General features: G+C 38.5%; 1 protein-coding gene across 1 annotated transcript in view; it reads left to right on the plus strand.

The window, feature by feature from the left end:
- The window catches only part of LOC123254785 (coagulation factor XIII A chain-like), a 55649-nt gene that overhangs the window by 10624 nt on the left and 22664 nt on the right, over positions 1–22361 (plus strand). The window contains exons 4-6 of the mRNA XM_044683715.1: positions 2527–2615; positions 10078–10231; positions 16569–16856. Coding sequence (XP_044539650.1) covers positions 2527–2615; positions 10078–10231; positions 16569–16856 — 531 coding nt within the window. The remainder of the gene's footprint in view (positions 1–2526; positions 2616–10077; positions 10232–16568; positions 16857–22361) is intronic.

Here is a 22361-nt window from a genome sequence, read left to right on the forward strand (position 1 = left end):
AAAGAGAGGAAGGAAGGAAGAAAGGAAGAAAGAGAGAGAAAGAAAGAAAGAGAGAGAGGAAGAGAAAGGGAGAAAGAAAGAAAGAACTTTGGTTAATTCTGGAAGGAAGGAAGGAAGGAAGGAAGGAAGGAAGGAAGGAAGAAAAGAGAAAGTAGGTAGGGGAAGGAGGGGCAACTAGCGGGTAACCAATCAGTTGAACATTGAAATATTAGTAATGTCTAAGGTTATATAAATGTATGTGTTTATACATATCATCTAAAACCTTCTGTAAGAAGCCTTTTTTTTTTAAAACCCTTACCTTGTGTCTTGGAGTCATTACTGTGTATTGGCTCCAAGGCAGAAGAGTGGTAAGGGCTAGGCAATGGAGGTCAAGTGACTTGCCCAGGGTCACACAGCTGGGAAATGTCTGAGGCCAGATTTGAACCTAGGACCTCCCATCTCTAGGCCTGGCTCTCAATCCACTGAGCTACCCAGCTGCTCCCATGTAAGAAGCCTTTTTATTCCCTTAATTCTAGTGCTTTCCTTCTGAGGTTGCCTCCAATATTCAGATATACATACATATGTATATATTCATATACAATGTGAGATTACCTCCAATTTTCATATGTGTACATATATATATCTGAAATGTACCTATATGTGTATATGCACACACACACACACAAACACACACACACACACACACATGCACAGAGGTAATCTTAGAGGGAACATCCTACATTAAGGGAATAAAGAAAGACTTCTTACAGAAGGTGAGGATTTAGCTATGACTTAAAGAAGGACAGAGGAACCAATAGGTAAAGATAAGGGTAAAGAGGGAAGAGTATTTCAGGCATGGAGACAGCCAGTGAAAACGCACATAGTAGTATTTTGTGTGAGAAATGACAAAGAAGCCAGTGTCACTAAATTATAGAGAATTCAGACAGGTAGAAAATCTAACAAGCCTGAGAAGGTAGAAATGGGCCAGATTACAGAGGACTTTATAGGATGTTAACAGAAAATCATTGGAGTTTATTGTGAATACAGAAGTGCTTTATAAGAAGTTCATTTTGACAGTCTGAGTATTAGCTGATCTGGATTGAGGACAGATGAGTCAGGAAGACCAACCAGCAGGTGATTGCAATAATCCAGATATGAGGTGATAAAGACCTATAAAGAAGTGGTGGCAGTGTCAGAGGAGAGAATGGGACACCCTATATAAGAGATGTTATGATCTAGAATTGAAAGGATTTGGCAACAGACTGGATATGGAGAGCAAGAGAGTAAGGAGACAAGGATGACACCTAAATAACTGCAGAGATGGTGGTGTCCTCTAAAGGAATAGAAAAAGGGGGCAGCTGAGTAGCTCAGTGGATTGAGAGTCAGGCCTAGAGATGGGAGGTCCTGGGATCAAATCTGGCCTCAGACACTTCCCAGCTGTGTGACCCTGGGCAAGTCACTTGACCCCCATTGCCCACCCTTACCACTCTTCCACCTATGAACCAATACACAGAAGTTAAGGGTTTAAAAAAAAAAGAATAGAAAAAATAAAGTAATAGAAAAGTTAGAAAGAGGGAGGAATTTGGGGGGAAAGATAATAAGTCCAGTTTGGGGACATGTCAAGTTTAAGATGTTTCTGGGAGGAGGCAGCCGTGTGGCTCAGTGGAAAGAGAGTCAGGCCTAGAGACTAGAGGACAGGTCAGGATATATTATAGGCAGTTAGAAATGTGAGACTGGAAGTCAAGAATGAGATTAGGGCTGAGTAAAAAGATCTAAGAATCACATGGTAAGGGAAGAAGTGAAAACAGTAGAAGGGACACAATTTGAGCTGTAGGGTATCTAGCTCAGTAGAACATTGGTAAGGTCTAAGAAGAGAGGAATGAAATGAACCTCTAAATAGTGCTTACTATGTGTCAGGTGCTGTGCTAAGTGATTTGATGATCATCATCATATTTATTCACTAGGAAGAATGACTGTAATTCTTCTGTAATGTATGTAAAGAATGGCTCTGAGAGAGAGTAGGGTCAGATCCAGGAAGAAGTCAGGAAGCTATTATTTATTACATTTGTCTGAGTGAAAGATGATGATGGATTGAACTAGAAGAGTAGCAGTGAGTCAGGGAGGGGGATGAGTGAGTCAGAATTCACAGGACTTGGTGCCTGATTGGATATGGAAGCTGAGGAAGAGGACTGGGTTAGTGATGGCTGTGGGTGAATAGAACATGATGGCATCATCAATAGCAATAGAGAAGTAGGGAAGAGAGGCAGGTTTTCTAGGCTTTCAAAATTGAGGAAGTTTTCCTTAAAAAAAAAAAAGGAAAGGAAAGCCCCTTGGTTAATGCCTGGTCTTTAAATTCATCCCCCCAAACCCAACTATAAGGATGGGAAATGCATGTGGGGCTGATTCAATTAGCACAAAATAAATTAGAAAATCTAGGTCTCATAGACCTAGTCTCAGTACCATGAAGGTGTTCTCTCTAATTTCTAGTGTTTCTCTAACATGAACTAGAGGTAACAATCTCAACTTTTCCTTTGCTCTCTCATTTAGGTATGTACCGCTGTGGTCCTGCCTCTGTCCAGGCTGTTAAGCATGGCCATGTTTGTTTCCAGTTTGATACACCATTTGTTTTTGCAGAGGTAGGTAAAAGCCTATGGAGATGGGGGCAGCCAAAGGCATATGCTGTCACCTTCAACAAATATTCCTAATTATACATTGCACCACACTAGATGTTGTACAGTCAGAAAGATATAATCTCTACCCTGTAGGCAGAGTCACAATTGGCAATTTTGAAGCTGGGAGCAAGCACCCACTCCAAAACAAATATATAAACCAGGACATTATGGCATGGTGAATTAATGGCCCTTGGATTCTGGTAGACCTCAGTTCAAGTCTTGCCTCTGAATGATGCTTACTGACTCTGTAAGCAGGAGCAAGCCATTTAATTTCTCAATGCCTTAAACAATTCTCTAAAACTACAAGTCACAGAGAAGTTCTAATCTGCACTGGGAGAGAGAGTTTTCTCACTGGAAGTTCCCAACATCACCACCACCATCATCATCATCATCATAACTAACATTTATAGAGCACCAACTATGTAAATAATAGACTGGTCCAAAGTAGTAAGTAACAAATCCAGGTCTTGAAAGCAGTTCCTCTGACTCCAAATACCATGTAATTCCGACTGCCAAAAATAAAAACAAAGAATCATTGGGAAGGAGGCAGGTTGGATCACGGAGGGGGAAAACCAAAACGGTGCTATGGAAAGTGTATACTATACAAGGAACTATGCTAAATAATTTTTTTACAAATATTATCTCACTTAATCTTCCCAACAACCCTAGGACATAGAGGTTATTGTTATTCCCATTTTACAGATGAACATACTGAAGTAAATAGAGGTTAAGTGACTTGCACAGGTCACCAAGTTAGTGTTTGAGGCTGGTTTTACACTGAGATCTTCCTGACTCCAGGCCTGGTGCTCTATGTACTGTCCAGGAGACTAGGAAAAAGCAAACAAACAACAACAACAAAAAAAACCCTAAAAAACCTTACCATTAAGCAAGAGATTATTCTAGTTAGTATGGAGGATAAAAGAATTTTAAAAGACTTAGTTATAACCTTTTTGATGTTTATATTCTAGTTAGAAGACCAAAAAATAAGCAAAAGTATCTAACAATATGTGGGATGAATACCAATTTGTGTAGTTGGTATGTCTCATCATTGGCCTGGGGTCCTCCTTGTTGCCTCATTGGCCTTGATTCTGACATCTGATATTGGTCCCCTAAACTAGGGCTGAAATTTCCTTAATGATGTTAACACATTAATGAAGTATGAATTTTCTGGCACCTCTTGGGACTTATTGCCTATTTGAAATTATATTGATGATGATTGTCACAATCAGTTGGCTTGACCATCAAAAGGAAGATGGAGAACAAAGGTGAATGATGAGTTTGGAGGCCATAGGAAAAGAAGCTAGTCAAAGTCTTCCTGTCCCATCAGGAAATCAACCATGTACTTCAGGAGCTCTGTGTCAATTCCTCAAACACATAGCTCCTTCGAGGGTCCACTTGGGTTCTTTTTTCTAGAGGATCCAGTCTTTGGCTTGGTATAGCCCCTCTCTTCTCTGCCCTCCTCTCCATTTTCCTTTTAAGCCCCAGGATAACTCTACTGTATAAATTGACCATGAATTATTGCATCAATCATTCTCAAAGTGGGGCAACTATTCAGGACAAGGGAAAATTCACATCTTATCAATGGTTAACCCTGACTCTTCAGTGAAAAAAAACCCCATTACCCATGAAAGAACAAGATACTCATCAATTAGGCAATAAGGATCATAGTGTACAAAAGAGTTCTAAGAGCAATGGAGTCTTTGATTTAGAAGGGAAAGGGACCTTAGAGATCATCTGGTACTTCACTTCCATTTTGTGTGTGAGGGAAGTGAGGCTGATGGGGTTAAGAGACTGGTGCAAGGTAATAAGTAATAGATCCAGATTTTTAATGCAAGTTGTCTAACTCCAAACACAGTGTAATTCCCAGTGTCAAAAAAACAAAAACAACAACAAAAAAACCCACAAAGAATCTTTGGGAAGGGAACCAGTTGGATCAGGGAGGGGAAGGACCACAATGGTACTATGGTGAAAGGCCTGAAACCTGAGTTCAAATCCAAATCTACCACTTACTTATCTCTGTGACTTTGGCCAATTTATTTAGCCTCTCTGGGCCTCAGTATCTGCATCTGTAAAATTAGGAAGATAGATTTTTTTCCTAACATCCCTTCAAACTCTAGGTCTATGTTTTTGTCTATGACTGCAGTGAAGGCTTTTCTCCTATATCCAAAGACATTCTCAGTATCAAAATATGGGCCTCACCAATGGGAACAAGACTGAGGACACAATGCCTGGGACTACCCACTACATCAGAATAATAATATAAGGGCTGTCTTGAAGCAGGGCATGATGAACTGTCAAGTGAGTGGCAGAGACATTAAGTACTTTGATTCCCTAAGTATTCACATAGATCTATATCCTCTCAAAAAGGATATTTGCTGCATTTTTCTCTTTGTGGGCATCTGTTATAGTTTGTAGGTTTCTCAGAAGAGCAGACATATTTGGAACACTGTCTTCATAATGTCACTTTGGGTTTCTGTTGATTTACACAAACCTCCTGGGTTGTATTCTTATAGTTTATAATGTTATAAGAATCTCTCAATGGAAATCATGCTTTATAGTTCACAAATCCTCATATTATTATTATATTTTATTACCAGACAGAGGGTAGACAAGGCTTCCCACCATGAACAAATTGACTTAATCGCTGCTAATGTCAACACACAGTGTCATTATTAAATCCAGATCTTGATTGTTAAGAAAACCATCAAGATTTGCAAATGAGAATTCTTTCTTCTTCATCCACTAAAGCTCTCGGTAATCATCTACAGTATTTCTCACTCTATCTGTCAGAGGCCTGAATGTGAGGGCCATCCATTTCTTAGGGATTAATCAAGAAGCCATTCGGGGATCCCAAAAGAGGAACTTCATAGGAGGCATTAATCTTTCTTTAAAAAAAAAAAAAACTTTACCTTCTATTTCAGAATCCATATTGAGTTCCAAGACAGGAGAGTGGTATGGGCCAGGCAACTGAGATTAAGTGACTTACCAAGCGAGGGTCATACAGCTAGAACATATATGAGATCAGATTTGAACCCAAGATCTCCCAACTTTAAGCCTGACTCTCTACTCACTGAGTCACCAAGCTGTCCTGCTTCATGTTTTCTGAAAAACATTGGATTTGAAATCAATGTAACAGTTTCAATCCCAGCTCTGCTACTTCCCTTCCCATTCCTTCCCTTCCTTTGCTTTCCTATCCATTTCCTTCCCTTCTCTCTTTACTCTTGATTTTCTTCCTCTCTAAACTATTCTACCTGCTCAGTCATCTTTAATGATAAAATGAGATAACACATGTAAAGTGTTTTGCAAACCTTAAGTTGTTGCTTAGTTATTTCCAGTCATGTCCAGTTCTTCATGACCCATTTAGAGTTTTCTTGGCAGAGATATTAGAGTGGTTGGCCATTTACTTTTCCAGCTCATTTTACAGATGAACAAAGTGAGGTACACAGGATTAAGTGACTTGTCCAGGGTTCTACTGCCAGTAAGTGTATGAGGTCAGACTTTGAACTCAGGTCTTCCTGACCCCAAGTCCAGTGCCCTTTCCATTGGACCACCTGGCTATACCCCTGTAAACCTTAAAGCACTATACAAATGCTAGCTATAATAAATATTACTAGTAGTAATAGCTGGTAGTAGTAGTAGGAAGAGTATATTTGTGAATTCTTACTCCCCTCATTTATATAGTATTTTTAGGTCTGCAAAGAATTTTATAGATATCTCATTCTATCCTCACAACAAGCCAGGAAAGGAAGAACCATTATTATCTAAGTTTTATAGTCAGAGGAAACTGAGACTTGCCTTTCCCAGGGTCACATGGCTAGTAAGTGTCTGAGAGTAACTTTGAACAGTGACTTCCTGACTCTAGGTCCAGTGTTCCATTCACTGTGCCACCTACTGAATGGTCTGACATACAATGAGACACCACTAATGATCTGTTAAAGATAATACAAAAGAAGAGAGTTATTACCAGATTAGAAAAGGGCAAATGTTTCCATTTTCAGATATAAAAAGAGTGAAATCTGCAAACAACAGGGCAATGAGCTTAATTTTTATTCCTGAGAAGATTCTAGGAGGCATTATCAAGGGTAGTTACTAAACGTCTAGAAAAGAAAGTAGTTATGACAAAGACATCAACAGATCTTGTTGGACAAATCTCATTTCCACTTTTGCTAGGATTAGATTGGTAGATCAGAGAATTCTAGATATAGTTTAAGTTTTAACAGAATATTTGACTGTCTCTTAAGCTGTTTTTTTTTAAAGAAAATATTGACTTAGAAGCTAGATGACATTATAATCAGGTGTATTTGGCAATGGTTGAATGGTTGGACCCAAAGTATCATTACTGCTTCAATTTCACCTTGGAAGAGAATTTCTAGTGGTTTGCCTCTGGGATCTGTGCTTGGAGTTATGCTATTCAACATTTTTATCTTCAATTACATGAATCCCGACATAAAAGTCCTTCTATAGAAATCTGTAGATAACACAGATGCTGAGGGATAGCTAACACTTTGGCTAGTCTACTTAAGGATCTGAGAAGCTATAATAACGAAGCTAACGTAATGTTTTGTACTTGGGTTTGAAAAATCAACATCATAAACACAAGATGGGAATGCTTATGGCTAGATAGCCTTTCATCTGAAAAGAGCATGTGACTTTATGGAACTGCAAAGACAATATGAGTCAACAGTGTGATATGCTAGCCAAAAGAAGTTAAAGTCATCTTAGGAGAAGCATTGTGTTCAGGACTAAAAAAAGGGGAAATCCTTTGGGACAGGATTATAGGGGCAATGAGTATCATCAAGAAAGAGAAATTTGGTTTTTTTTCCTAAAATCAATTCAATCCCCAGGTAGTTGAGAGAGAGGAGACAGAGAGAGACAGAGACAGAGACTATTGGGTGGTAGGTATTTGAGTAGAAGGAAAAGAAGGAAAAGGAAGAGATGAGAAGCTTTGTAAAACATTTTGAAAGAGCATAAGAAAGCCAGAAACTCAGAAGATATAAAACAAAGGTTAACAAAGAATTTAATTTAATTAAACATGTTTTGTACCAGTAGGTAAATCTAGAATCAATGGATAGAAATTGCTTAGTGGTATATGACATTATACCTTTTATATGCTATATATACATATGTATAATGCAAACATATATACACATCTTTAAATACACATATACATACATACTCGTGTGTGTGTGTGTGTGTGTGTGTGTGTGTGTGTGTGTGTGTGTGCCAGGAGAAACAGCTAGGTGGCTCAGCAAATAGAATGTTGGATCTGGTGTCAAGAGGACTTAAGTTCAAATGTGCCTTCAGATACTTACTAGCTGTGTGGCCCTGAACAAGTCACTTAATCTCTGTTTACCTTAATCCTCTGGAAGGAAATGGCAAACCACTTCAGTATCTTTGCCAAGAAAAGCCCATGGACAGCATTAATGTGCTATGGTCCACAGGGTTATAGACAGTCAGATACGACTAAACAACAAACAACAAAAGTTGCTTTTCATCCTTGATGTATAGAAATGTTTCCTCACGCTGAAAGCTCTCCAGAAGTATAGTATTTTACCTCACAGCTAGCTTCCCTATTGTTAGAAGTCTTGCAGAGAAGCTAGATAACCATTTTTCAGGGATATAGTCCAGGGGTCAAATTAGATGGCCTCTCAGATCTCTTCCAGTTCTAAAAACCATTGATTCTAGTCCCAGATCTACTCCTGAGGAGCTGTGTGACCTAGAACAAGTCATTGAATTTCTCTCCTACTCATTTATCTGTTAAAATTAAGGAGTTGGTAATAAACAAAAAAAGAAAAGAAAAAAGCTACAAATGAAATCTGTGAAATTGTAAAGAATATCTTTGGCCCCATTGAAGATATAGAAGATATTTTCCCCATTGACTCTCTTTGGGAAGAAGGGAAAACAAGAGAATTAGCATTTAAGTGCTTACAATGTAGCAGGCCTTAAGTACTTTACAAAATTAATTCATATAATCCTCACCACAATTCTGGAAGGTAGGCATTATTAATTATCTCTATCTTACAGATGAAGAAACTGAGGCAGAAGGGAGTTATGTAACTTGCCCAAAGTCACACAATTGACAAGTACCTGAAGCCAGATTTCAATTGTCTTTTTGATTCTAGGTCTAGCGGTCTATCCACTGTCCTACTGTACTTCTTTGTTGTGGAAGTAGTAGAGGAGAGGGGTGTCAGATATTGCATATGTCAGATTTTTTTTGCTATTTTTGGTTACTTTTGATTATTTTTTCTTTTTCGTTTGTCTTTTTTTCTTAATTCTTTGTTATAAGGGATGACTTTCCATGATGGGGCTGAGGAAGGGGATGCAAAGGAAAATCTAGGCAATGTACAAACAAAAGCTGTCAAAAAAATTTTTTAATGAAAGGGTTGGGCCAGATGATTTAAATTCCATCTATACTACACCTTCTGAGGGCAAGCTTTCATGAACCAATCATGGACTTCAGCAATCTCTACAATAAAACTGATCTCGGAGAGAGCTATCACTATTTAGCAATATCACATATCCATTGTATGGTCAAAATAAGGTAAACTAAGGTACAAAGTTCTGAGGATGATCAATTTATTAGTAAAGTGCAAATTTACCAATAATAGAATCTCAACTTCCTCAGTAAAGATAAGACCCTCAAATGAGGGGAGATGGCTCTCTTTTATAGTTTTGGGGAGTGAGTACAGAACAAAGAATAGGACTTCACAGGCTAGGAACAGATTATAATCAGTTTAAAGAGCCCAACATCATGAATGATAAAATCTGTATGATTGACTACAAAGCTGAGACATGGGGGACAATATTAAATATTGGAAATGAGGGGCTAGCAACAGTCTCCCTCCTTCCCTTCTGTGACTAAGAGTTTGTTGTTTGAGTTCACCTGCAAGGTTAGAGATAATAAGCCAGACTTCTTTGGATAACAAACCAGATATCCTTGAAATAAGAACAGAATGGTGATTAACAAGAGAACTGAATTTCTAAACTTAATTCATTATAGGCCAGTTGAATTTTTAACCTCAATTCAGAGAAAGAGGACTATGACTTAGGTGGTAACAAAATAAAATCAATTGACTGTAAAGAGAATCAATTAAAGAAACATAGAATCAATCTGATCATTTCATCCCCCAAATATCATAGACCAAAATGTAACAAGCTTCTAAATTTTGTATGAATTCCTCCTAAACTACTCCTACTCTTGCTTTATGGAAACTGTTAGTTGTAGAACAACATTTAAGGAGATTCATTATCAATGTTTACACTGTCGTTTATATTATCAATAATAACATGTGTAATGTTGATGGTGTGAATAATGAATTTTCATAAATGTCCTTTAAGATTATTTAGATAACTACATCTAATACAAACAAATGTCTTGGTGGCCAAATCACTAGGTGACATGATGCTCTTCTTTTTTTCTTTCCAGGTCAACAGTGATCTTGTGTACCTTAAAGTCAAAAAAGATGCCACTCATCTGGTCGAAGCTGTTGATAAAACCCACATTGGGAAATTAATCCTGACCAAAGAAATTGGTGGAGATGGAAATCAGGACATAACTGAAAATTACAAATTCCAAGAAGGTAACTTATTGCAAGTGGCAAAGGGAAGTCCTTGTGTTTGCCTTGATCAAATTCTCCCTGTCATTTAAGTGTTTATTTGCTGTCACTGAGGAATTTGGTTTAAAAAATGTGGCATTTGTAGTATTCTGTTGTAAGTACTTAATTGTATAGAAACATACATAGTAGACTTGGAAGTATTTTCAAAGACCATCTACTCCAACCCCTACCCAAATCATGAATCCCATTTGCAACATTGAAAAATGATCATAAAACTCCTACATGAAAGCCTCCAATGACAGAAAACTCACTAACCTGAAGCAACCCATTTCATTTGACCACTTCCTAATTATTGAGAGGTTTATCCTCATACTGAGGAGATATTTCAAATCCCAAAGCTTTGGTCCTTGTTCCATACTCTCAAGACACTTTGTAGAACTCTAGATATTTCAAGACTACCATGATCCTTCTTCTAAAAATTTCCTTCTTCAAGTTAAATATGCCCACTTCCTTCAAGAATCATCATATGATATGGTCTGTAACTGAAAAGAATTATCCAGCTAGGATGTGGCCAAAGAAATACCGCAAGGCTATTACCTTCCTCACACTGTTTCCTTTATTGCAGCCTGAGGCCCCCTTAGCTCTTTCTGTTGCCACATCATATTATTGCTTCATATTGTGCTTGAAGTTTACTAAAATACCAAAATGAAAAGCAAGCTTTTCTTACAAAATCCTTTGCTTATAAGCACTAACACCTAACTTCTGAAAACATAGCCAGGAGTTCAAGAAAAACACAAAAAGTAGCTTCTTATTAGACTTGAGAATTAACTGGTTATAAAGATCTCCGGCTCTTAACTGTAACTATTTATAAATAATAGCAGTAAGCATTTAATTAGTTTTTGCAATAGTCAACTTTACATTTTTGCCAAATAAGTTAATTTTTATTTTGAAATGAAAATTTGGAGGACAGCTAGACAGTACAGTAGATAGAGTCCCAGATCTGGAATCAAAGGATCTGGGTTCAAATATGACCTTACATCCTTCCTAGATTTGTGACCCTGGAAGAATCATTTAACCCAAATTGCCTGGCCCTTGCCACTCTTCTATCTTAGAACTGATACTAAGACAGAAGGGAGGGGTTGAAAAAGAAAGAAAGAAAGAAAGAAACAAACAAACAAACAAACAAACAAACAAAGATAGAAAAGAAGAAGAGAAAAGGAAAGGAAAGAAAAGGAAAGAAAAGAAAAGAAAAGAAAAGAAAAGAAAAGAAAAGAAAAGAAAAGAAAAGAAAAGAAAAGAAAAGAAAAGAAAAGAAAAGAAAAACTGAAAACCATCTTTCCCAGAACTTTCTCTGACCTATTTACTCTTTTTAGTCCTCTGGTTTTTTTAAACTCTTACCTTCCATCTTAGAATCAATACTATGTATTTCTAAGGCAGAAGAGTGGTAAGGGCTAGGGTAAGGGCAATGGGAGTTAAGTGACTTGCCCAGGGTCACACAGCCAGGAAGTATCTGAGGCCAGGTTAGAAACCAGGACCTCTCATCTGTAGATCTGGGTCTCAATCCACTGAGCCATCTAGCTGCTCTCGGCACTCTAATTTCTTGTTCAGTTATTTTTCTGTGATATCTGATTCTTTTTGGTCCCATTTTAGGGTTTTCTTTGCAAAGATATTAGAGTGCTTTCCATTTCCTTCCCCAGATCATTTTACAGATGAGGAAAATGAGGCAAAGAGGATTAAATGCTACTAAGTGTCCGAGATCAGATTTGAACTCAGGAACGTGAGTCTTCCTACTTCCAGACCTGGGACTCTTGTCTACTATGCTATCTAGCTGCCCTACTCTCTAAATGAAAAAATAAATCTTTATTATGGTTCTAGGATTTCTTGATTGGAACAAAGAAAATAGAAAGCTTTCTTATGGAATAATTTTTTTAGTTCTTATGTGAGAAACTTACGTTGTGAGTGACAGCCAAACCAAAGCAGATAGCTTACAAAGCATCAGTCTTCTCTTCTGTCTGGGTCAGAAATGGAAGACTATCTTGGCTTAATCCAAGCCAGGTAATTTCTTCAGCTTTTAAATCACAACCTGAAGTTTGCATATAGGTAGCAAAGCTGCAATTTCCAAGCAAGAAATAGCTTTTTGGCAGCTAGCTTTGAAATTCTGACATCCAGCTTAGTGACCATCTTTGTAAGTATATGTGATTAAGTGAGGAGTGCCTTTAAAGTATAGGTTCTTTCTGCCCTAAGAAGTACTTCTCAGCTGTTCCATGAAGTAACCTCTATTAGAAAATCTCCAATTTTTTTAATCTCTTTTCCTGCATAGTGGAAAAGCAATTTCACTATGTGTATTGACAAAAGAAACTTTCTGTTCTTCTTTGAATAATGTCTTATGACTGTAGTCTTAGGTACTTGAATTTTGCACTTGGTCTACAAATGTTGTATATTAGAACACAGAATACTTCCAGAAAGAATCATAAACTTTGCCTGACTCTGGGAAAAATGCAGATCCTCTCCCCAGTGGTTCCTCTATGTGACTTCAAGCACTCTCATCTGCTTGTTGATTGTTTAGCTAAACAGATCCTAGTACCACCAGTAAATTCCTGAAACACATTATTCCAAAGCTATACCTAGGGAAGAGTGGCTGGGCCTTTCTCCTAGGGCATCAAATTTTTGAGGGGACAATATTTTTAAAAATTATTTTTAAAGTATTCAACAGTGATTCCCAAAGTGGGCACTACCACCCCCTGGTGGGTGCTACAGCAATCCATGGAAGCGGTGATGGCCACAGGTGCATTTATATTTCCTATTAATTGCCATTAAAATTTTAAAAAACTTAATTTCCAGGGGGCTAAGTAATATTTTTTCTGGAAAGGGGGCGGTAGGCCAAAAAAGTTTGGGAACCACTGGTATACAACTATTAAATTTGTCATACTTAAGATTTGATAATACCAGTGCCTCTTTTGTATGGTGGAAACTAGTATTAGCACCTAATTAGCTAGAATAATCACTTAAAATACAAAGCTACTATTCTATTCTTTTTTTCTCATTCACAGTAAGGAAGCTATTTCCTGGCCTAGCCCTGCCTTGTTCCCTCCAAGGCAATGCCCTTGGTCTCATGGTATTCTCAGGTCTCCTCTATGAGCAGCTTTCTAGAATCTCTGTTCCCACAGGATTGTATGCAAGAGAGTCAATGAGGAGCTAATGTAGAATATATCTATAATATCTAGTTTCAGGCTCTTTCTCCTCCAGTAAGACTAGTGTATGAGGTTTTCTACTCACATCATGTTGATGTCCTGGGGTCTTTCCACTCACTCAACTGAACTGGTTTTAATTACTTCTTATATTTCTTTGATAAGGTGAATTATAAAGTTGATTTGATAATTGGTTTCATGCTGTTTTCCCCAAGTGTCAAAGTATTATACACCTCTACTTCATTTCCCTTTTACCCTTGCAAGTGGCCCTCATTCACTTGGGTTTTTCCTATAGGATAGGCTCTTTTAATTCCCCACTAAAGCTGTGATGTTAATGACACAAATCTTATCTCTTTGTTCATTTATTTCTCTTTCCACTTTCCATACCATCATAGACCTCCAAAACCAAAATAACAATAGCTAGTGTTTATATAGCCTTTTAGGGTTTGTAAATACATATATCCATATATGTAGTTATCATTTGATCTTCATAACAATCCTAGAAGGAAGGTGCTACTATTACCTCCATTTTTAGATGAAGAAACTGAGGCAGACAGAGGTTAAGTGACTTGTCCAAGGTCATATGGCTACTAAGGGTCTAGGCTACATTTGAAGTTAGGTTAGGTCTTAAATTTAAAGACTCAGTGGAAAGGACTCTAGGCTTGGAGTCAGGAAGACCTGAGTTCAAATGTGGCCCCAGACACTTGCCAGCTGTGTGATTAATCCCCGTTTACCTTAATCCACTAGAGAAGGAAATGGCAAACCACTCCAGTATCTTTATCAAGAAAACTCTAAATGTGGTTATGAAGAGTCAGACTTGACTGAACAACTAAATAACCACCACAGCTTCTTAATTTGAAGGTTCAGTATTCTATCCACAGTGCCACCTAGCTTTTCTGCCCTGTTATTTTTATCTTTTCTAATAATAAGGTTGTTGTTTGTTTTGTCTTCTTCACTGATCTCCAGTTTGATCTGATCCCCACCAGGAATGAGAATAGCTAATTTGGAGCTAATTTCTTCTATAATGGCGTAAATAAAACATTTCTTTGGCCTGTGGTATTTTAATTCCTCATTTTCCCCCAATAAATGTAATAAATGTGCAAATGTGTGCCATCTTCCCAGATACTTTTGATCTATTCTATAATTATTTTTATCTGAGAACCCATGAAGACTTCCAGTTAGGTCTTTATACCATATGCGGGCATGTTTCATACACTTGCCAAAATCAGTGGGGCAGCCAGAATTGAACCAGATCTTGCTTACTGCTTAGTCCAACCACATCACTTTATAGGTGAGAAAATAGAGATCCAGAAAGGTTTCCTGACCTACCCTAGGTCATGTACATCAGATCATCAGAGCATAGATTCAGAGCTGAAAGAGATCCTAGAAGTCAACCTCCTCAAATTTGAGGATGAGGAAACTCCATCTTTATCTTCTCATCTAGACCAGTCCTGCAATTTCAACTCCCTGCTAGTTATATTAACGGTTAATATATATAATATATAATAATTAATCTGTCTAGTCCATTGGCACCTCAACCTCCATAGGACAATCATTAAGCATTACCCCCACCCTTGAAATTAGTCCCTCCCCCGAGTCTTGGAGTCATCTTTGATTATCTTCTTCCTCAATAGAGAGAAAGAGAGATAAAGAGGGAGGGAGAGAGAGGAAGAGACAAAGAGACAGTGAGAGAGAGAAGGAGGGAAGACAGAGACAAAGAAAACCAGAGAGAAAGAGACAGAAGGAAAGGGAGAGACAGAGACAAAGAAAGAGAGGCAGAGAGAGAGAGAGCTGGCCTTGAAGTCAATAAGACCTGGGTTCAATTCTCACTTGAGAATTGTTACACACATAACTTGTGTTACAAGTTAACACAACTTGTTACACACACAGGTTCTCAGTGGTCTAGGCATCTTTCTAAGACCAAGATGCTGAGAAAGTGTCAATCTGCCTTAGTGGATAGTTTCCTATCCCAATGAAATCCCTAGTCTCCCATAAAACAGTGACACATCACTGGTACCTTGACACATAAGAGTGCAATAGTAATAGTTATAGTAAACAATTGATCTGGACTATAAAAGTCACATCAGAAAACCCTGCTGTACAATCACAGCCTAGGAAAGATAAGATTTTTTCTGAGAAAGACAGTCTTCAGTAACTCCCAGCAGTGCCCTTCGGGCATCCAAGATAGAGATCCCACAGGAGCCCTCCAAATGTATTCTGGTTTTATGGGTCCTCAGAAAGCTAACCCTCATTTGAGAGACTCTGGAAATCAGAATCCACTCAAAAACATAGCCCAAGACTCCACTCCCCACACCAGGGTGTGTATCCTTTATGAGATCAACTAGAAGACAAAAGAAGTCAAAGCAAAAGCTATCAGTTAGCAAAGCAAGATAAGGGATAAGACTCTCCTAGAGGCACGTCACAGTCACAGGGGCATCTTCTCTCTCAGTATGCTGTACCACCTTTGGGAGAGGAAGGGGACACAATCTGGGAGTATGCTTGAAGAGCAAACTGATAGGGAAGGAAGGAGGGTGTCAGGGTAATAGAAAGATAGTATCTCTGAGGGAGAAATGAAAGGAAGAGCCCTTTAAGAATTCTCTCCAGGGATCCAGACACCAGAAAATTCGTCTACATATAGAAAGAAAACTCTAACAAGGGTGGGGCAATAGGGCTTTTCTACTAGGTACCCGGTTTAAAGGGTGCTTTCAAAGTCCTTCAACAGCAGAATCAGACCATAGAAACAATGGAGCTGCATGCCTAATTAGCAAAAATGATTAGTTAAAATAAGAAAGTATAAGATTTGAGTTCCTTCCCTTTCCTTCCCTGCTTCCCCTACCCCCATATGGTAACTTTTCCCAGTGTTTCTGTCTAATTTCCATAGGGTGATACCCTGGTGCCCCTCTTCACCCTATCCTGCTTGCCTTAGATGTACCTTTTAGTATTTGCCTCAGGTATGAAAGTCATAGTTAGACCTTGGTTCAGAAGAATAGCGCTAAGTTTTATTAGCTTCATGTTTCTTACTTCTCTAATGCCCAAAATAGCAGTAAAGAAATACATCTTGGAGAAACTTCTAGTGTATTTCCAGAATTCAGCCCCCAGACAGATGGGTAAATTGATTAAATAAATATCTGGGCCTTTCTAACTGTTCATTATTTTGGCTTCTTTTCCTCTAGGCAAAGAAGAGGAGAGACTTGCTCTAGAAACTGCTCTGATGTATGGGGCTAAAAAACCTCTTGACACAGAGGGCATTCATGAGTTCAAGGCTGATATTGACATGGATTTTGAGGTGGAAAAGGCTATTCTTGGGAAAGACTTCAAAGTCACCATCACTTTCCGGAATAGCAGCTCGAGACAATACACAGCCACAGCTTATCTCTCCGGCAATATCGTCTTCTATACAGGTGTTGCAAAGTCAGAATTCAAGAATCAGACCTTCAATGTGAAAGTGGAGCCCTACTCCTGTAAGTTCAGAAGTTTCTTCTCAAATTTCTAAGCCCTGACCTTTCTTGCCAACATCTTGTAGGTGATGATGCTCCACTGCTACTTTCCTAGAGCATAGACACAAGGGCATCAGGGAAAAAAGCCCACTCACATAAAGTATAGATCAGCTTCTTTGGCCTCCAAAGGAAAGATGAAAATTCAAATATTCTACTTCAAGAATTCAGTGATCCAGTGAGAGAGTAGGTGTCTCCTAGAGGTTAGTATTTCTCTAGAGATCTTTCTGCTGGCTTAAAAGGAGATTTGTCTAATGGAGACCTTTGGGAGAGCCTTCACTCTTGTGGCCAATCTGGCCTTTGAAATGCAGAGTAAGAATTGTAATTTGAACTCTACCCTTACCCCCAAAAAATTTGGACTGGGGAAGAAGGCTCAGAATCAATGATTTAACTGGTGTGAGGAACTCCCAGTGGGGGAACTCTCTCCCAAATTCAAATAAGCTTTAAAAGTATCCTGGGGCATCAAGTTAAAAGACTCACCCATTAACAAGATCTAGTATGTGTCAGAGGCAGGACTTTGATGAAGACTTGAAGGTCCTTTTTCCAAGGGACATCCATTTTGAGATGCCCACTGACTATTGAAGATGCAAAATTATAAATCAGGAGAGAGGTTAGGGCTAGATAAACAGATCTTTGAATCATTGGCATAGAAATGAAAATTGAATAAATGAGATTACCAAGATCTCATTATGATATTACCAAACATAAAGAAGATAGATGGAGTAAAGAAGAGGGGCCAGGACAGAGCCTTCAAGGACATCCATAATCAGTGAGCATGACCAAGATGTAGAACCAGCAAAGGAAAAGAAGAGATATTTAGGACAGGAGAATGACATTCCTGGAGATAATGATTTTTTTAGACAAGTTCTGTTGACTCCCATCATTTGAGCTCCTCTGTCCAGTCTTTGATCTCTCCCACCCTGCCTTTCTTAAATACTCTCCTGAGGGTTTTCACTCCGGAAAATCCAACACCTTATCCAGCAGGGCTGTCATGTACCATCTTGAACTTGGAACTGTAACTTTGGTAATGACATTTCCTCAAACATGGTATTTGATATATTATTGGGAAAAGCATCGTCAGACAAAATGAGCATAACATTCAAGGTAGTGTGGTTTAGACAAGAGAACACTGAGCTTGAAGTTGAGTCATCTTTGAATTATGCCTCTGACACTATCTATGACCTAGAGCAAATAAGATACTTAATCTGTCTGGGCTCAAGTTTCCTAATCTACAAAGGGGAGGAAACACATTTGATGACCTCTAAGGCCCCTTCTCATTCTAAATTTTTCTTTTTTGAAAATGCCTTATATTTTATTTTAAAACTTTATTTATTTGTTATATTAAAATTCCCAGGTATCTTCTTCCTTCCCTTCCCACACTAGAGAAGGCATCATTTGACAAAAAGTAAATGTACATATAAAACTGTCATGCTTGTTTCTATCAGTTCTTTCTCTGGAGGTAGACGTATACAAGTCATTCTTCAAACAATATTTTTATTGTTGTACATAATGTTCTCTTGGTTCTGCTCATTTCCTTCTTCTTCATTTCATGTAGGTCTTTCCATTCTAAATCTACGTTTCTGTGATCCCTGGAAACAAGAGCTTGTCAGATTCCAAAGGGTTAATTGTAGGGCATGCCCAAAAGGACACGTTGGGGACCTTATGACTCAATTTTTCTTTACTCAATTGGTGGCCTGAAAAACAGCAGTATATGTTGAAAGGGAATATTCATGTTCAGGGAGTAACTTAATCACCTGTAAGAATCTTTCATTCTTTGTTTTGTGGAGCTGGAGTTTGGTGGTAGTCACGGCCTATAGTGTTTGTACCCAGGTTTCAAAGTCAGTCTCTCAGAAGGAATGAGGAGTATAGCCCATAAATCAGCAGCTACCTGTTCAAAATAGGAGAAGAGGAAATTTTTCAAGTTTGTCAACAGAAGCTCCAGGCTCCTATAATCCAGAAAACTCTGAAAAGATCTTTTGGATGTGGTAGAGAGTCCTGTGGGTATCATTGGTCCGTGCCTAGAGTAGAAAAAGAAATTCCTTAATTATCAGCGAAAAAAAATATTTTGGATCACTATTATTCTATGTAAGTTAAGGACTCAAGATAGGAGAGAAAGCTGCCAAATTATAGGATACTTCAGTGAATGAGACCTATACTGGGTAAAATTATATGGCAAGTAAAGTTGACCTTTTATGGTCTACTTGCTTGTTACAAGTTCCCCTAATTTGAATTCCCCCCTGCCCTAAGGATACCTCTTTCCAAAGTAGTACAATGGTACAGGGTAATATGGGCAGCTTGGTGGAGCAGTGGATAAAGTGCTGGACCTTGAATCAGAAAAATCTTCTTGAGTTCAAATCTAACCTCAGACACTTACTAGCTTCATGACTCCAGACAAGCCCCTTAACTCTGTTTGCCACAGTTTCTTCATCTGTGAAATGAGCTGGAGGAGGAAATGGCAAACCCCACCAGTATCTTTGCCAAGAAAACTCCAAATGGGGTCACAAAGAGTTGGCCCCAACTAAAATGAATGAACAACAATAATGGAAAGGAACTGGATTAAGGATCAGAGAATGTGGGTTCAAATCCCAGGTCTGCTACTTGTATGACTCTAAGCAAATAATTAAGCCATTCTAGGAAAGAGCTCCTATTCTGTTAACTGAAGAAGATTACATTAGGAAGCCTCTATGATTCTCTCTTAGTCTATGGTCTTGAGATTTGAATAGCTGTATTGTCCCTGAGCCACACTCCATCCACCCCCTACCCCACCATGCTTCCCTAACCTGGGCATGCACCCCAAGGGCAGTGTACCATATCCTAGGCTTTCAAAGCTTTATTCCCCCCCCTCAAATCTGTGCACTGTTTCATTCACTAAAGCCAAGCTTTTCAGCCAACTAATATGATAGCAATAATATTTATATAGTGCTTTAAACTTTACAAGCATTTTGCATGCAGATGGTGGCCTAGCTTCTGCTTGAAGATGATCAGTGATGGGAAACTCACTACCACCCAAAGCAGACTGTTTTATTGCTTGTTCAGTCATGACTGAATCTTTGTGACCCCCATTTGGGATTTTCTTGGCAAAGATAGTGGAATGGTTTGCCCTTTCCTTCTCCAGTTCATTTGACAGATGAGGAAACTGAGGCAAACAGGATTAATCACAAGCTACTCCAGTAACTGTGCCAAGAAAATTCCAAATGGAGTCACAAAGATTCAGAACCACTGAAATGACTGAGCACCCATCCAATTAGAAAAAATAGAATGGGACTCCCACCTCCTTTTCTCTAAACATTTTTTTTAATCCCTTACCTTCTGCCTTAGAATCAATACTGTGTATTGATTCCAAGTGGGAAGAGTAGTATAGGGCTAAGTAATGAGGGTTAAGCGACTTGCCCAGGGTCACACAGCTAGGATGTATCTGAAGGCAGATTTGAACCTAGGACCTCCCATCTCTAGACCTGGCTCTCAATCCACTGAGCTACCTAGATGCCTCCCTTTCCCCTAAACATTAAGCTAAGATTGAATTAAATTTGGGAGTTGTTAGATCACACCATTGGCTTCTATGGAGCTTGCAGCCCCCCCCCCCCACACACACACACAAACCCACACCTGTCTTTTTCATATAAACTGTTGTCTAGCCACATCGTCCCCATTTTCTGCTTGTATTGTTGATTTTGTAATCCAATTATAGGAGTTAACATATATCCGTATTAAATCTCATCTCTTTAGACTCAGCAGATTGTTCTAGCCTTCAAGATCTTATGTCCTGATTCTGTCATTCAGCACGTTAGCTTTCCCTCCCAGAGTCATGTCACCCCCAAAGCTGATGCATGTTATTTCTGTCATCCTCCGAGTCATTGATAAAAAATAATTGAAGAGCATTCCATAGAAGATGCCAATACCAGGCTGTGAAAGGTATTATCACAGTAGAAATTGAACAAGTGGGTCAAAGGCAGGTATTTTTCAATCTGTTGAAATAAAAGTTTCCCAACAGGAATTGAATGCATGCTTTCCAGATTGATGATTAAAAGGAACGTGTGGGCTAGAATCAGCTTGGAGGATCGGAATAACTTAAACCTTCCAGTGCCTTCAAAGATGCGATCATTTCAACTGGAGTATATTTGGTTTTCTTTACTTTGGGGAAAGGAGGCAAGGCGGCTCAGGTCTGTGTCTCCCTGGCTTTCCCCAGGCACAGTAAATGATTCTGGCAGCAGCCCAGCTCTACCACGAGTACAGTGGAGTTCTATTACTCTTGCCATGATTAATAAACTTTATCTGGAACAATTTCTTGTTCAGTAGCAAAATAAAGCAGTTACATAACGTGCTATTTCAGGAACACCGATCTCCTGGGCTCCTAGCCTGAGCCCAGGTTCTTTAGTCCTACAAGTTAGATGACCCTTTATCCTCTGCTTAAGGGGTGAAAAGGACTTGATCCTCGGTTATTGAAGGAAGCAAGAAACCGGGGAGATCCCCAAAGCTTAAAGTATTGCCCAACTGTCCCCCATCAGGAAAACTGGGAGAATTTTTATCATTATTACTATGAGGAGAGCTAGCCCTAGGCAAGATATATCTTCTGTAGAGTCTCTTATTTGGCTAGTTCATCAGCCAATAGTCTGGTTTATCAGCTTCCTTGATAATAAGCCAGCTTGGAGTATTGTTTAAGGATGGAATGCCTGGAATTGGCTTGAAGGTGCCTTGGTTGGAAAATTGATAGAGAAACCTGGGAGTAATCGTGATCAAGGCAAGGTGGTCAAAGCTAGGAGGAAATTGAGATCCTGGGGAGCCGGACCAGGAGGCTGGGCTACATTCTTAGAGGGCTCACAACGGATTAAGACCTACTGTATAACAGAATAAGAAAGCTGGGTATCTCTTCAGTTTAGGCCAAAGGAAACATAAGACTTCCCAAGATCTGACTCTAAGTACCTCAGTGGATACTCATTGAGCCTAGAGTCAAGAAACTCGAGTTCAAATCCAGCCTTGGATATTTTCTAGCTGTCTGACCTTGGGCAAGTCACTTAATCTTTGTTTGCTTCAGGTTCATCTGTAAAAATGAGGGTGACATTGGCATTTACCTCCCAAGGTTGTTATAATGATCCAATTTTAGATAATAATTGTAAAGTTCTTAGGACAGTGACTGGTACACACTAAGCACTATATAAGCATTTTTATTATTATATATTATATAATATTGGGTTGTATTATATTATTATATTATATTACATTTATTATATTATACTTGTGTTTTATAGTATATGTTCTATAATATAGTATTTTATGTTGTCATGCTATATAATATATTCACATATATAATATCATGTACATGATATTATATATAATATATGTATGATATCACATCACATCACATCACATCATATCATGTCATGTCATGTCATATTATATTATATTAATTATGTTATATTATATTATATTATATTATATTATATTATATTATATTATATTATATTATATTATATT

The sequence above is a fragment of the Gracilinanus agilis genome, chromosome 1 (genome assembly GCF_016433145.1).
Source record: "Gracilinanus agilis isolate LMUSP501 chromosome 1, AgileGrace, whole genome shotgun sequence".
NCBI classification, from domain to species: domain Eukaryota; kingdom Metazoa; phylum Chordata; class Mammalia; order Didelphimorphia; family Didelphidae; genus Gracilinanus; species Gracilinanus agilis.